Source organism: Anolis sagrei, chromosome Y (genome assembly GCF_037176765.1).
Source record: "Anolis sagrei isolate rAnoSag1 chromosome Y, rAnoSag1.mat, whole genome shotgun sequence".
NCBI classification, from domain to species: Eukaryota; Metazoa; Chordata; class Lepidosauria; order Squamata; family Dactyloidae; genus Anolis; species Anolis sagrei.
Genome location: NC_090035.1, coordinates 8,815,050 through 8,830,395, shown reverse-complemented (window position 1 = coordinate 8,830,395; position 15,346 = coordinate 8,815,050). Strand labels below are relative to the sequence as shown.

The following is a 15,346-nucleotide window of genomic DNA, read 5'->3' as shown; positions in this document are numbered from 1 at the left end:
CCACAACATCCAGAACTGTATTAAGGGGTTATGGCATTAGGAAGGTTGAGGACCACTGAGCTAAGAGCCTCCTTCCAAATATGTTCCTCAGCTTTTTCCAAAGGCACAATACCCAATGGTAATGTCTAACTATCATGGCCAGTATATACTGATAGTCTTGCCAACACATGCTTCTCGGTTAGACTACACCTGGAATATTGTGTCCAATTCTGGGCACCACAATTCAAAAGAGATATTGACAAGCTGGAATGTGTCCAGAGGAGGGCGACTAAAATGATCAAGGGTCTGGAGACAAGCCCTATGAGGAGCGGCTTAAGGAGCTGGGCATGTTTAGCCTGAAGAAGAGAAGGCTGAGAGGAGATATGATAGCCATGTATAAATATGTGAGAGGAAGCCACAGGGAGGAGGAGGGAGCAAGCTTGTTTTCTGCTTCCATGGAGATTAGGACGCAATGAAACAATGCCTTCAAACTACAAGAGAGGAGATTCCATCTGAACATGAGGAAGAACTTCCTGACTGTGAGAGCCGTTCAGCAGTGGAACTCTCTGCCCCGGAGTGTGGTGGAGGCTCCTTCTTTGGAAGCTTTTAAACAGAGGTTGGATGGCCATCTGTGAGGGGTGATTTGAATGCAATATTCCTGCTTCTAGGCAGGGGGTTGGACTGGATGGCCCATGAGGTCTCTTCCAACTCTTTGATCCTTTGATTCTATGATTCTATGGTATCTTGGTGGTGGGTTGGTAGGTGGCTGTGGAGCCCTATTCTTGATCCGCATGTTCTTCCATAGTGAGGAAATCGGTTTCCCGTTGGAAGGTGGTCCCGGTCAGGGTAGGCTTGACGGCTACTTGGAGTGCCTCTGGTGTCGCTGTGAGAAGGTCCTCCATTGTGCATGTGACAGGGCTCAGGCTGCATTGTAATAGGTGGTCTGTGGTTTGCTCTTCTCCACACTCACATGTTGTGGACTCCACTTTGCAGCCCTATTTCTTAAGCTTGGCTCTGCATCTTATGGTGTGGTGGAGGCTCCTTCTTTGGAAGCTTTTAAGCAGAGGCTGGATGGCCATCTGTCAGGGGTGCTTTAAATGCAATATTCCTGCTTCTTGGCACAATGGGTTTGGACTGGATGGCCCAGGAGGTCTCTTCCAACTCTTTGATTCTATGATTCTACATGACATGCCATTGATTATATTTAACACTTGAAGCAAAGTTAGACCAGTGAGAACATTTCTGTGCAACTAAGCCCTCTCTCACGTTTTGAGAATATCAAAACGACGGGCAAGGATAATGCATTGGAGGCCTTATATTGTTAAGGCAAGTAGTACAAATGGGAATGTGATTATAATTGCAGCAGTAGCCATTGTGATCTTTATCTGCCAAGAAGGAAACTAAGAGAACTATAATGACAAAGAATTAAATCCATTTCTGCAGCCGCTGCCTCTTTGCTTTATTAAGGGTCATTCACAAAAAGACGCATTCCTTCTCTCCTGTCCTTACTTTCAATAAAAGAGAGATGCTTATCAGACTCAGCCAGACGTACCGTGGTCCTGAGTCCGATGCTGCACCTGCTCTGCTATAAGAGAGATGATAATCAGACTTCCTCAAACAATGGAGTGCGGTTTGGTACTCCCTTTCATTGGATAGCAAAAGAAGCCAGATAAAAGACCATCGGAGAAAGCTCTGAGTAATTAAGCTCAATTAGCAAGTTTCACTCTCTCACTGTTACTGTTCTTAAGGTGAAAGGCACATGTCTGTGTTTTTGATGGGTTGGGAATCAGCTGGTTTTCCCTGTAATAGGCAGTAAGGGCACCTAGAGTTTCAGAGAGCTTCTGATCAACCATCTCAAAGCTCCCTGCTTGAGCGGTGATGGCACAATCATCAGCATAGATGAAACTCTCTGTTCCTTCTGGCAGTGGCTGGTCATTTGTGTAGATGTTGAACATGGATGGAGCGATCACGCTCCCCTGAGGCAGGCCATTCTTCTGTTTCCGCCATCTGCTTCTCTGGCCCTGGAACTCAACAAAAAAGCTCCTGTTTTGTAGCAGGTTTCCTATGAGGCGGGTGAGGTGGTAGTCCTTTGTGATATTACACATTTTTCCCAGGAGGAGGCGGTGGTTCACAGTATCACGACAAATAAAAATGCTCTCTCACTTCAAGCCAGGGAATAGCTGGTGCTTAGCAGTGGCTATGTGTTGCGTTCCACCTCCAGAAAGCATTATTCTAACCTCCTTCAATGTAAATGTGCTTAGGTATCCCACCAATAATAATAAAGAGGGGAAAATAATAAATGTAATAAAAATAATAATGCTCGAGGGAAATAATAGAAATGTAATAATAACAGGAATAATGAGAATAAAATAAAAATGTAATAATAATACAGTAAAATAAGCAGAGTAAAATAATAAATGTAAGAACAATAATAGAGTAAAATAATAATAACTGTAACAATAGAGTAAAATAAATATAATAAAAATAATAATAGAAAAAAATAAATACATATAATAATAAATAAGAGTAAAATAATAACTGTAATAATATAATAAAATAATATATGTAATAATATGTGGCGCAGCTGGCTGAGTGTCAGCTGCATTAAGATCACTCTGACCAAAAGGTCATGAGTTCGAAGCCAGCCCGGGTTGGAGTGGGTTTCCAACCAATTGTGTAGCCTGTTGTCTACCTTTGCAACCCGAAAGACAGTTGCATCTGTCAAGTAGGAAAATTAGGTACCACCTTAAAGTGTGGGGAGGCTAAATTAACTGATTTATGAGGCCATAAAAAAGACTCCAACAAAGCACTCCAGCAAAAAAGCATGCGGGGAATGCGGAAGTGCTTCATCAGTGTCGCAGAAGGACGATGAAAGCGACAGCTCCCCTGGCGGCCAGAAAAAGTTAAATAGCTTCTGTGTATGTCTGCATATGTTGTATGTCAAAATTGGCATTGAATGTTTGCCATATATGTGTACACTGTAATCCGCCCTGGGGGTGAGAAGGGCGGAATATAAATGCTGCAAATAAATAAATAAATAAATAAAGTAAAATAATAAATGTAATAATAATAAATAGTGAAAATAATAAATGTAATAATAATAGAATAAAATAAAAAACAAAACAACAATAATAGAGGAAAAATGAATGTAATAATAATAATAATAATAATAGAATAAAGTAATACATGTAATAACAATAAAAAGAGTAAAATAATAATAACTGTCATAATAACAGAATAAAATAATAGTAGAAAATATAATAAATGTAATAATAATAGTAATATTAAAGAGAGTAAAATAATAAATGTAATGACAATGATAGAGTACAATAATAGATTTAGCAAAATAATAATAGAGTAAAATATTGTAAATGTAATAATAGAATAAAATAATAAATGTAATAATTATATGAAATCCAGCATATAGATCTCGTTTGCTGTGACATACTGTGCTTTTGTGTCAATAATAATAATAACAGAGTAAAATAATAAATAACTTTGACTGACGTATAAGCTATGGGAGGCTTTCTCAGTATAAAAAAGGGCTGAAAAAGTCATCTTATACTCAGTTCACAAAGAAACCATTATGCTACATGTCTTAAAATTATCTCTGCACCTCTCTTCCACATACGTGAAGTTTCCAAGTAGCCTTCTACTCGGACTCTGAACAGATCCTGACTTGCTTAGCTTTTGCAAGATTACCACACTGCATTACCTATGTTGTCAAACATTAATCCTTGGTTTTGCACTACAATGTTATTACTTAAAAGAAGAAATGTTAACATGAGGCTAAATTGTAGCAATGGCTTCATATCAGCCAGATTCATTCCATTCTGGCAAATATTCCCATTTATTTGCACCTTAGATTGAACATTAACATTTAGGAAATTTAGCACAAAGTAGCTGCATGCCGTAACATCCTGTGGAAATTTACTAGCAGCGAATGGGGAGCAGACCCAAAATGAATAAGATCATCAGCTCTGGCCTTGTCTTACTCAACTGCTGAGTATGCCTGACCCGTCGGGTGTAAATCTGCCCACACAAAGCAGGTGAATATAGCACTGAATGAGACATGTAGAATAATCACAGGATGTCTTAAACTTACACCTGTTGATAGATTCTATAAGCTAGCTGGCATTGCAAACCCCACCCCCCGATGTAGCCCAAGGTTGCATTACCAACATCATATGTGTTTACAATATAAATTCTTATTGAAACTAAGGCAGAAAAATTATTCTCAATGGCCTGCATCTATAGTATAGTGTCTAGATCTAGGGAAGTCATGCTCCCCATGCTCTTGGTTAGACCACACTTGGAATATTGTGTCCAGTTCTGGGCACCACAATTGAAAAGAGATATTGACAAGCTGGAATGTGTCCAGAGGAGGGCGACTAAAATGATCAAGGGTCTGGAGAACAAGCCCTATGAGGAGCGGCTTAAGGAGCTGGGCATGTTTAGCCTGAAGAAGAGAAGGCTGAGAGGAGACATGATAGCCATGTATAAATATGTGAGAGGAAGCCACAGGGAGGAGGGAGCAAGCTTGTCTTCTGCTTCCCTGGAGACTAGGATGTGGAACAATGGCTTCAAACTACAAGAAAGGAGATTCCATCTGAACATGAGGAAGAACTTCCTGACTGTGAGAGCCGTTCAGCAGTGGAACTCTCTGCCCCGGAGTGTGGTGGAGGCTCCTTCTTCGGAAGCTTTTAAACAGAGGCTGGATGGCCATCTGTCGGGGGTGCTTTGAATGCAATTTTCCTGCTTCTTGGCAGAATGGGGTTGGACTGGATGGCCCATGAGGTCTCTTCCAACTCTAGGATCCTATGATTCTATAATGGTGAAAGCCCACTGAAAAAGGGAATCCACAATTGGGTTGTTATAGGTTTTTTCAGGCTACATGGCCATCTTCTAGAGGCATTCTCTCCTGACATTTCGCCTGCATCTATGGCAAGCATCCTCAATTTCCTGCACAGTAGTAAAGGTGTGGACATCTGCTTTCTCCTCAGGCTTATCAGGGGGCATTATAAACCTAACCTTCTATCTGCCATAATCTCCCTTGATGTATTTGACTGCATAAAGAGCAGAAAAGTACTACGAGAAAATCAAGTTTTCCTAAGGAAAAAAAAATCCAGCCGTTGTCTTAGTCCATTCCGAAGAAGTATGCCATCTGGTGGATAATGGCCTATTTCCATATGCATGAACCACCTTTTAAATTGTTAGACAACAGAGTTGTGCCATGAATGCATTTAGCATTTCACTTTAGAAGGGGGAATTTTGCCCATCACAGAGAAGTTGGTAGACAGAATATTAGGGATTCAAAGCTTCAGTTCCCCAAATCTCATTACATTTAATGTCAAAGGACTTTATGTGTTAAGCAGTTACTCTAAGCAGTCCCTGCACCATCACATGTTCCGATAATGTCAAAATCTCCCTGCTTCGTAATGTTTCCTAATATACAAAAGAAATCAGTATAGAGAACTACCTGCTCTGTATAATCTCAGAGTGTATAAGGTAAGATCACATGCCTCACAACTACTCTAAATTTTAATAATATCCTCCTGTTATCAAACCCACAGGTTGAGGAGAAACACACAGCATTTTCTTCATCTATTTGTCTACTAATCTACTACTACTACTCTACTACTACTACTCTACTACTACAAAGCAAAGTTTAAAAGCTAATGGTCCACCAAGGCTGATAATGTTGGAGAAAGCAACCTTCTCAAGCCTCCTCTATTTATTGCCGAAGGCTTTCATGGCTGGAATCACTGGGTTGTTGTGAGTTTTCTGGGCTGTATGGCGATGTTCCAGAAGCATTCTCTCCTGACATTTCACCCACATCTATGGCAGGCATCCTCTGAGGTTGTGAGGTCTGTTGGAAACTAGAAAAATAAGGTGGGAGAAAGAACTCTTGTCTGTTCAGGGTACGTGTGAATGTTTCAACTGGCATTCACACCTACCTCGAACAGACAAGTGTTCTTTCTCCCACCCTGGACATTATTCCACAGATATATAAACCCCATTTTCCTAGTTTCCAACAGACCTCACAACCTCTGAGGATGCCTGCCATAGATGCAGGTGAAACATCAGGAGAGTATGCTTCTGGAACATGGCCATACAGTTCGGAAAACTCGTAACAAGCCTCCTCTATTTAATGTTATGTCTCTTTCATGGCTGGAGTCACTGGGTTGTTTTGAGTTTTCCGGGCTGTATGGTCATTTTCCAGAAGCATTCTCTCCTGACATTTTGCCCACATCTATGGCAGGCATCCTCTGAGGTTGTGAGGTCTGTTGGAAACTAGAAAAACAGGATGGGAGAAAGAACTCTTGTCTGTTTAAGGTACGTGTGAATGTTTCAACTGGCCAGACAAGATACAATCAGAGCCAGCTAATCACCTCCCAACAAAGGATTCCCCCAGACAGTAAGAAGCCAGACTGTGAAACTGCGAGGCCATTAAATGCTAATCAAGGTGGCCAATTCAAACATGCATGCCTACCTCCAACAGACAAGAGTACTTTCTCCCACCCTGGACATTATTCCACAGATATATAAACCCAATTTTCCTAGTTTCCAACAGACCTCACAACCTCTGAGGATGCCTGCTATAGATGCAGGTGAAACTTCAGGAGAGAATGCTTCTGGAACCTGGAAAACTCATAGCAAGCCTCCTCTATTTAATGTTATGTCTCTCTATAATGTGTCGTTATTGCCCCCGGTGTCATGGTCCCCGGTGGCGCAATGGGTTAAACCCTTGTGCTGGCAGGACTGAAGACCAACAGGTCAGTGGTTCGAATCTGGAGAGAGCGGGTTGAGCTCCCTCTGTCAGCTCCAGCTCCGCATATGTGGACATGAGAGAAGCCTCTTACAAAGATGGTATAACATCCAGGCATCCCCTGGGCAACATCCTTGCAAATGGTCAATTTTCTCACACCAGAAGCGACTTGCAGTTTCTCAAGTCACTCCTGACACAAAAAAATGTGTATTTTTATTTCCTGAAGTGTGTCTTCTTTGGTTTGCAGTTTCCTTAGCTCTATGTACTTGAGGCAGTGGGAGGGGCTGCAGATCACGAGACTGGTCAGAATGCATTTTAAACATGATGACAGTTGAGGAATGACAGGTGAGGTCTGAGTCAGTTAGAATACAGAAGCCAGTGTTAGAAGTTAAAAAACTGTTGGGTCTTGAGTTCCTTTGAAAGTAGACTATTATGAAAGAGAACTGTACAGGAGAATATATTTTTGAAGAGATTGTTAAAGACTATAAGTTAAAGACACAAACTGAAATGTTTTAAAGTTTAACCTGACAAGAAATGTACCTGTATATTTAAATACATGAAGTTATGAGTAAAGTCGACATGTTGTTTTAAAAGAAGTCTACTTGAATCTTTGTCTGCTGAGAGCATGGAATAGAAACAAGATATTTACAAGCCCAGCAATCATCCATTACTCAATAAACTGAAGGAACACCTCTATACCCAATAGGTTGTGATCCTAACAGGTCATAATCCATAATCCCCAATAGGTTGTGATCCTAACAGTTCATAATCCATAATTCCCAATTGTGGTGAAGTGTGAGTTTTAATCTACAATTATGTATAATAATAGATAGGTATTTAAAAGGGTATTTAAACTAGCATAATTGGGGGATGGTAGCCAGCTTAGCTCACTCTGAGCTGAGTTACCATGGAAAAAGGGGTAGAGCCAACTGCCACTTGGCAGGGCAGCCATTTTAAAACAGTTAGTCTGTAGTCAGTGAACTACAGGCAAGGCTGGTTCTGTACTGTATTGAGAACCAGTAAAGTAGTCTGTAGTCTAAGAACTACAGGGAAAGGCTGATTCTACTGTGTTGAGAATCAGGAAGGTTTTGGCTTTTAACTGGCGTAGTTTAGATAGGTCGAGTTGACTTATTTATATTATTAGTCAGTGTATGAGTAAAAGGGGGAGAGAACCCTAATAAGAATCTTTATTGCAACAGAAATAACATAAGGAAAAGATAAGCTTGTGCCTGAAGTAATCTGTTAAAGAAAGAAACACATTTTGAAGGAAAATAAGTTTGAAACCTGTTTAGTGGAAGGAATAGTCCTCTTAAGAGTTGGTTTATGAAATGTTATAAATGTAACTTCTGAAGATATGTGTCTCTAAGAGTTAAGATACATTGAAACCATCAAGCTTCTTCTATACTTCAGTAAACTTGTTATGGTTTATTCTAAAGCCAAGTCTCTGTTACAAATACTTTCAAGTTAAGCCACGCTACACATTGAAGAAAACACAAATCAATATCACAAGCTATTAGTTGTGTTATCAATTTAATAAGTCCTTCAAAGTGGTGTCTCCTTTACAAACCGTTACAAATTGGTGGAATCCTTACAAACTGGGTGCCATCTTTACAAACTGGTGGCCTCTTTACACCAATAGGTTGTGATCCTAACAAGTCATAATCCATAATTCCCAATAGGTTGTGATCCTAACAGGTCATAATTCATAAACCCCAATAGGTTGTGATCCTAACAAGTCATCATCCTTATTCCAATAGTGAAATGCTGCAATTTTTTTCAACATACCAGTGAATTATCAAGGGCACTATATATATAACCATCCATATATTGTATAAATGATAGAAAACAAGGGACATAGTCAACTCTCTTATACTGTGTAATAGGGATAGAACTCATGGCTCAAAATTTCACTACTATTCTTCACTTACTTGATATCTAAACCAGTGCTCTGGTCCAGCTTCTCCCAGGTTTTCAGCCTTCTCTGGAGTTTCTGAAGAAAGAAAAAAAGAAAAAGAGATTTGCAAACAAAAAAACCCCAATATACTAAAGTTGAATGTACAGCTACCTTTCGTTTTGAAAAATGAAGTGTCATTCATTTTACAAAATGTCTATGGACCCTATAAAGAGACTTTATTAGTACGCAAACAGAGTAAAAGATGCTCAAATCACCCTCAGATTATTCTGTATCCAAGCATCATTACCAGATTGATTGCACGGATCTGGACCAAACTTGACTTACATATCCACCATGACCAATTTTAGTGCTGGCGGGATTTGGGGGAAATGACAGAGGACAATGGGAGTTATAGTTCACCCATATATAAAGTGTGTTGTGAGCCACACCGACAATGGATCTAGATCAAACCTGGCACACATACCCATCATGACCAACTTTAGCTACTGGTGTGGTTTGGGGGCAATGATGTAGTTTACCCCCATCCTTACGCATTTTCTAATGGACAGTTTGTAAAACCCAAGAAGAAGAAGATGAAGATGAAGAAGAAGAAGAAGAAGAAGAAGAAGAAGAGGAGGAGGAGAAGGAGGAGGAGGAGGAGGAGGAGGAAGAGGAGAGGAGGAGGAGGAGGAGGAGGAAGAAGAGGATTTAAAGATCGAATTGCAAAGACTCTGGCACAAGCCAGTCAAGGTGGTCCCAGTGGTGATCGGCACACTGGGTGCAGTGCCTAAAGACCTTGGCCTGCACTTAAACACAATCGGCGCTGACAAAATTACCATCTGCCAGTTGCAAAAGGCCACCTTACTAGGATCTGCACGTAGTATTCACCGATACATCACACAGTCCTAGACACTTGAGAAGTGTCCAACGTGTGATCCAATACAACAGCCAGCAGAGTGTCTGCCGTAGACTCATCTTATTGTGTTTCAAATAATAATAATAATAATAATAATAATAATAATAATAATAATAATCTTTATTTATATCCCGCCACCCTCTCCCCAAGGGGACTTGGGGCAGCTTACATGAGGCCAAGCCCAACAGTACAGCAATGCAAATAAACAACATACAATAGTAAAATATAAAAATAAAAATAAAATGCAAGAAACAATATAAATAAACATAAACAATGTAAAATCACAATAATTTAAACACAAAAAATAAATCACAGTGGGCAAGGCCAAGACCCAGGATTAAAAAACAAACAACAACAACAATCTTTTATTTATACCCCGCCATAATCTCCCATAGGGACTTGGGGCAGCTTACAAGCACACAATGGAGCCATACAACATACAAAATACAATATGACAACATTAAAAGCAATAACACATGTAAAACCGAACATATAAAATTAATAAAAGCATTACGATCAATAAAATATGGCAACTTTCATTAATTAAAAGATCCATACAATCAATTTAGCTTTCTGTAGCAAAAGATAGTGATCTGGTTGCAATTTTAGTAGAGTTATGTGTCATCTGCATAGAGATGGCACCCAACACCAAAACTCCGGATGACCTTACCCAGTGTCTTCATGTAGATATTGAAAGCCATGGGGGATAGACTGGAACCTTGTGGGTCCCCACAGGTCAATGGCCAGAGGTCTGAGAAGGTGTCCTTCAGCATCACCATCTGGGTCCGACCCTCCAGGAAGGAGCAGAACCATTGAAGGGAACTGTCCCCAAGACCCATCCCAGACAGCTAACTTACAAGGATACCATGGTTGATGGTATCGAAAGCTGCTGAGAGATCCAAGAGAACCAGAAGGGACACACTCCCCGTCTAGTTCCCTCTGGAGGTCATCCACCAAGGAGACCAAAGCACTCCCCGTTCCATGACTAGGCCTAAAACCAGATTGCAAGGGATCCGGTAATCGGTTTCATCCAATTCCTGGAGCTGAGAAACTTCTAGAATGGCCTCCCTAGGGAACGATGACTTTGCTACCCATCTTAAGAGAGTGTGATCTGCCCAAACTCACCCAATGGGTTTACATAGCTGAGCAGATATTCAAGTCCTAGTCCAGCAGTCAAACCACTACATCACAATGGCTCCCCGCAACTGTCCTTGCTATGAATTATTCTTTCTAACAGAAAATTCACCTCCAGGCTCATATCCTTTTTTAAACCAGGAAGTTGAGTGGATTGGATGTGCTATCATCAACACCACTATTGTGTGCTATAACAACTATTTTCACACCAATATGGAGAAATCAATGGTATTGATCCAACACTGTACTTAGTCTCGCTTAAGAGCTGCAATGATTTATGTGTAAATTCCAGTTTCTTCTTTTCTATGTGCACTAAGGGCTACCATCTGTATGTAATTCCTGGTTAGCAGGAGACATCCAAAGGTGTTTTCAAATAAAAGCTGTCACAATAGTGATAACAGCCTGGTTTAGAGTGTCAACAATACACAGCACTCTTGCCAGATTGTTTATATACTTTTTGCTTTATTCTATTTTTTATATCTGTCTTGTAAACTTCACAACCTGTGAGGATGCCTGCCATAGATGTGGGTGAAACATCAGGAGAGAATGCTACTGAAACATGACCAGATAGCATGGAAAACTCACAGCAACCCAGTGATTCCGGCCATGAAAGCCTTCGACTACACATTGTATCTGTCTTATTTCAAACTAGTTGGGTACCCAGCGGTGCCTGGAATATTTGAAAAAGACATTGTTTGTTTTGGGGTGTTGGGTAATATCAGGTACTCCAAGTCCCATCATCTGTGGCAAGTTTGGTCCAAATCCATCGATGGTTGGATTCACAAAGCTCTCTGGATGTAGGAGAACTACAACTCCTATAAATCAAGGTCAATTCCTTCAAACCTGGTCATGGGGGTTCTGCGTGCCAAATGTGGTCCAGGTCCATTATCGAAGGGGGTCAAAATGCTCTGCCTTGATGCAGAGTGAACTACAACTTCCATGCTATTGAGTCAGTCCCCCAAAATCCTCCAGTCCGTTCAGTTGCTGATCAATTGCTCTCTGTTTGCTTTGTGCCATAGGAAAGGCTAGAAAAGGCAGTGGGCAGGGTCATGCAAATTCCACTCAAGGAACCCTGGGATGCCTGCCTGTGGTGGGGAAAATATGTCAAATCTGGGATGAAATTCTCCCTGAATGAAAACATTCCTTGGGTGCTGGGACGTAGTATTTTGGGAGGACATTGGCGGTGTTCGGGCTACATGTTCATGGTGCTCGCTATAACCTGTCAGTTGAGGGAGTGCCTTTGGAGGCTTCTCAACACTTGGAACCATGGCTTGTTTGTGGAGGTGTGAGGCTATCTAAGTAGACACCTCCACCACATACACACGTACACATTTTTCATTTTTATTATGTGTATAGATAGATATAGATAGATAATACTGGGTGTGTTTATTTGCTAGCTACCTTGAGTCCCTGTGGGGTTAAAGGCAGGATAGAGATAGCAATAATAATAATAATAATAATAATAATAATAATAATAATAATAATAATAACAACGTATTTTTTCTCTCAGAACAAATTTTTGAGCAAGCAGGCTAAAAATTCTAGAGATGCAATGTGTATGTTAACATTAGAAAATTAACTCAGAATAATTGTTATATTATTGAAACCTCACCTCCTTCTCCAACTCCAAAGCCACCATTTCTGCCTGAACCTTCTCATAGCGTTCCAGTTTCCTCTGGAGACCCTCCACTTCCTCTTTAAGCAACCCATTATTTTCTTTCATTTCTCTGAGAAGAGAAAAGGGAAAAAACCTTATTCAAGACATCCTTTACAGTTGAGATTAACTTCACAATTCAGCAGCAGATCAGTTGCACAACTTCAGCGCTTTCCAGTAGCTTCCTCCTGCACAGTATTTTCAGTCAACTGCTCCCACAGCCTGCAGTCACTCAGGAACCTTTTACAGACGCTTGAGCACATGCCCGGCCATTGTCAGTTTTACCATTGTCTTTCCCCCAGTCTAGATGGTATTACAAACTTACCACAGCATACAGTTATATCTTGTTTTTGCAGACAGGTTCTTTAATTACATAAAGCCTTTGACGAACAACATCACAGCACAAGGAGAAATATACACTGTACATGACTTCCTTATATAGAATTCATTTACACATAGCAATCACCGATTGGTTCCCAACTCATTGACTCAACTCAAACCCAGGATTGCATCATTCACAATCACCTGGACTAGGCCAGAACACATTTCCCAAATGATTCCCTATATACAGTTAATGCATGACTCAGCATTTCCAATAGAAGCCCATTAGCAGTGCATTACTCAGCTATATTACATTACAATACATTGTAAAACCTAGTTGCGTTCTGAGAAATCCAATGACAAAAAATCAATTACTACTATTGTAAATATTACCAGTTAAAACTATAATCATGCAATGATTATTATGTTGTCAATCAAGAATAAAGAGAATTGATTTTTGACTTCTGGAGTCAAGATATCAAGACCCAACAATGGAAACTCAGTGCAAAAGCAGCAACAGAGGGACAGGAAGAACAAAGACAAAACAAACACTATCACAACTAAATATGTCCATTTTTGCCTTCTAACCTAAGGTAAGCATTCTCCTCTCGAAGCTGCTGCAGCTCCCGCTCCATTTTTGGAAACTGTGCTAGCTCTGTCTTCATGTTCTTCACAATTATGGCATCTTGTTCTTGCAATGAGAGCTTTTGTTCCAGATCCTGAAAATCAAAAGATCAAGGGGATAAGAAAAAAAAAACTAGTTTCAAAAGTCACACTTATAATGGATACATTTATCTTGACTGCCTAACCAAACCAATAAGTCACAGAGCCCAGAAGAAGCCTATCAAACTCATTTGCATTGAGGGCCAACTCAGCCTTATGATTGCCTTCAGAGAACAACTGAATCATGTACATCAGTGGTTCCCAACCTTTTTTTTGATCTAGGACCACTTTGACCAAAGACCACTCTCCAACATTAGTACCAAAAGGGTTACTAATCGGTTTTTGGTCAACTTTAGATTCGGTTTGGTTATTAAGGGTGCCGATTCTGAAAACTACATTGGATAGACCACATCGGCTCTAGTTTCTGATACAGAACATATGCCATCCAGTAGTCGCCATCTGCTCGCACACAGAAAAATCATATTTAATAAGCCTCGGGACTATAAGAGAACAAAATAAGTTGGCAGGTTTTAAGACCCAGAATGTGGTCATGCTCAACCAATGAAATCACTTCCTTTACACCCAGTGCGTTATTTGGTATAATACCACTGGGAAAATATTATTATTAACTCTTAATATTATTATTAACTCTTTGTGAGACCAGTCGTTCTTGCTGCAATGGCTGAGACTATGGACCATATTTTAGTTCTTGTGGACCACTGGTGGTCCATGGACCGCAGGTTGAGAACTAGTGATGTATATGGATACAGAGGGCCAACTATAACATTTTTACATAGTGGTCAAAGCTCTATAATATTTGCCCAATTTGAGTCCTCAGGAAATTAAAGGAAATATTAAAGTTGGACATCATACCCATGAGCCTTGTCTCTAAATCCAACCCCACCCTCACCGAATTAAACAGAACCACCTGTAGCCTTCTAGATCAGGCATCCTCAAATTGCGGCCTTCCAGCTGTTTGGGCCTTCAACTTCCAGAATTCCTGACAATTGAACAAGTTCATTGGGGCTTCTGGGAGTTGGAGGCCCAAACAGCTGGAGGGCCGCAATTTGAGAATGCCTGTTCTAGATATTTTTGTATCCCAACTTCTATTGGCTCCAGTCATGATGTCCAATGATGAGGAATACAGGTATGGGCAAACTTGGGCCCTCCAGGTGTTTTGGACTTCAATTCCCACAATTCTTAAAAGCTGGGTAGGCTGTGAGAAATTGTGGGAGTTGAAGTCCAAAACACCTGGAGTGCCTAACTTTGCCCGTACCTGATCTATACAGTCACATAAAATGACATGGCAGGCCTGATTTGGCCGGTGAGCTTTGAGTTTGACACATGTGGTCTAGAAGATGTGTCCATGAATAATTCAACACAATAGAAAATGGACAATAGAAAAATAAAAATCCTTTACGTAACTTTGATTTTCTTTTTGAGTTTATTTTTCAATTGCAAGGTGGAAGAAGAGGCTGGCATTGTTCTAAAGTCAGTCTGCTACAGCAGTTCTTTCCAGGCTACCAAAGGTAGTGGGCTAGCAATGATTTTATTTTACAGTGTGCCAAGGATTTACTGCGTGCCATGGGGCTGCGCTGGCGCAGAGGGGTTAAACTGCTAAACTGTAGAACATACTGACCGGAAGGTCAGCAGTTTGAATCTGCAAGATGGGGTGAGCTCCTGCTGTTAATCTCAGTTTCTGCCAACCTAGCTGTTTGAAAACATGCAAATGTGAATAGATCAATAGGTACTGCTTTGGTGAGAAGGTAACAGCACTCCATGCAGTCATGCTGGCCACATGACCTTGGAGGTGTCTACGGACAATGCTGGTTCTTCGGCTTAGAAATGGAGATGAGCACCAACCCCCAGCGTTGCACTTGACTAGACTTAATGCCAAGGGGAAACCTTTACCTTTAGCTATGGATTGGCGCCATATTTAGGCCCATTGTTTACAATTATTTCTTTCTTTCCTAGAACCTAATGAAGGACTGACACCTGACAGCTCAGGGACAAGGA

General features: G+C 40.6%; 1 protein-coding gene across 1 annotated transcript in view; it reads right to left on the bottom strand.

The window, feature by feature from the left end:
• The window catches only part of LOC132782155 (mitotic spindle assembly checkpoint protein MAD1), a 788,899-nt gene that overhangs the window by 750,751 nt on the left and 22,802 nt on the right, over positions 1-15,346 (bottom strand). Inside the window, exons 7-9 of the mRNA XM_067461825.1 lie at positions 13,256-13,386; positions 12,305-12,419; positions 8,677-8,738 (exon numbers count right to left, since the gene is read on the bottom strand). Of these exons, the coding sequence (XP_067317926.1) occupies positions 8,677-8,738; positions 12,305-12,419; positions 13,256-13,386 (308 nt within the window). The remainder of the gene's footprint in view (positions 1-8,676; positions 8,739-12,304; positions 12,420-13,255; positions 13,387-15,346) is intronic.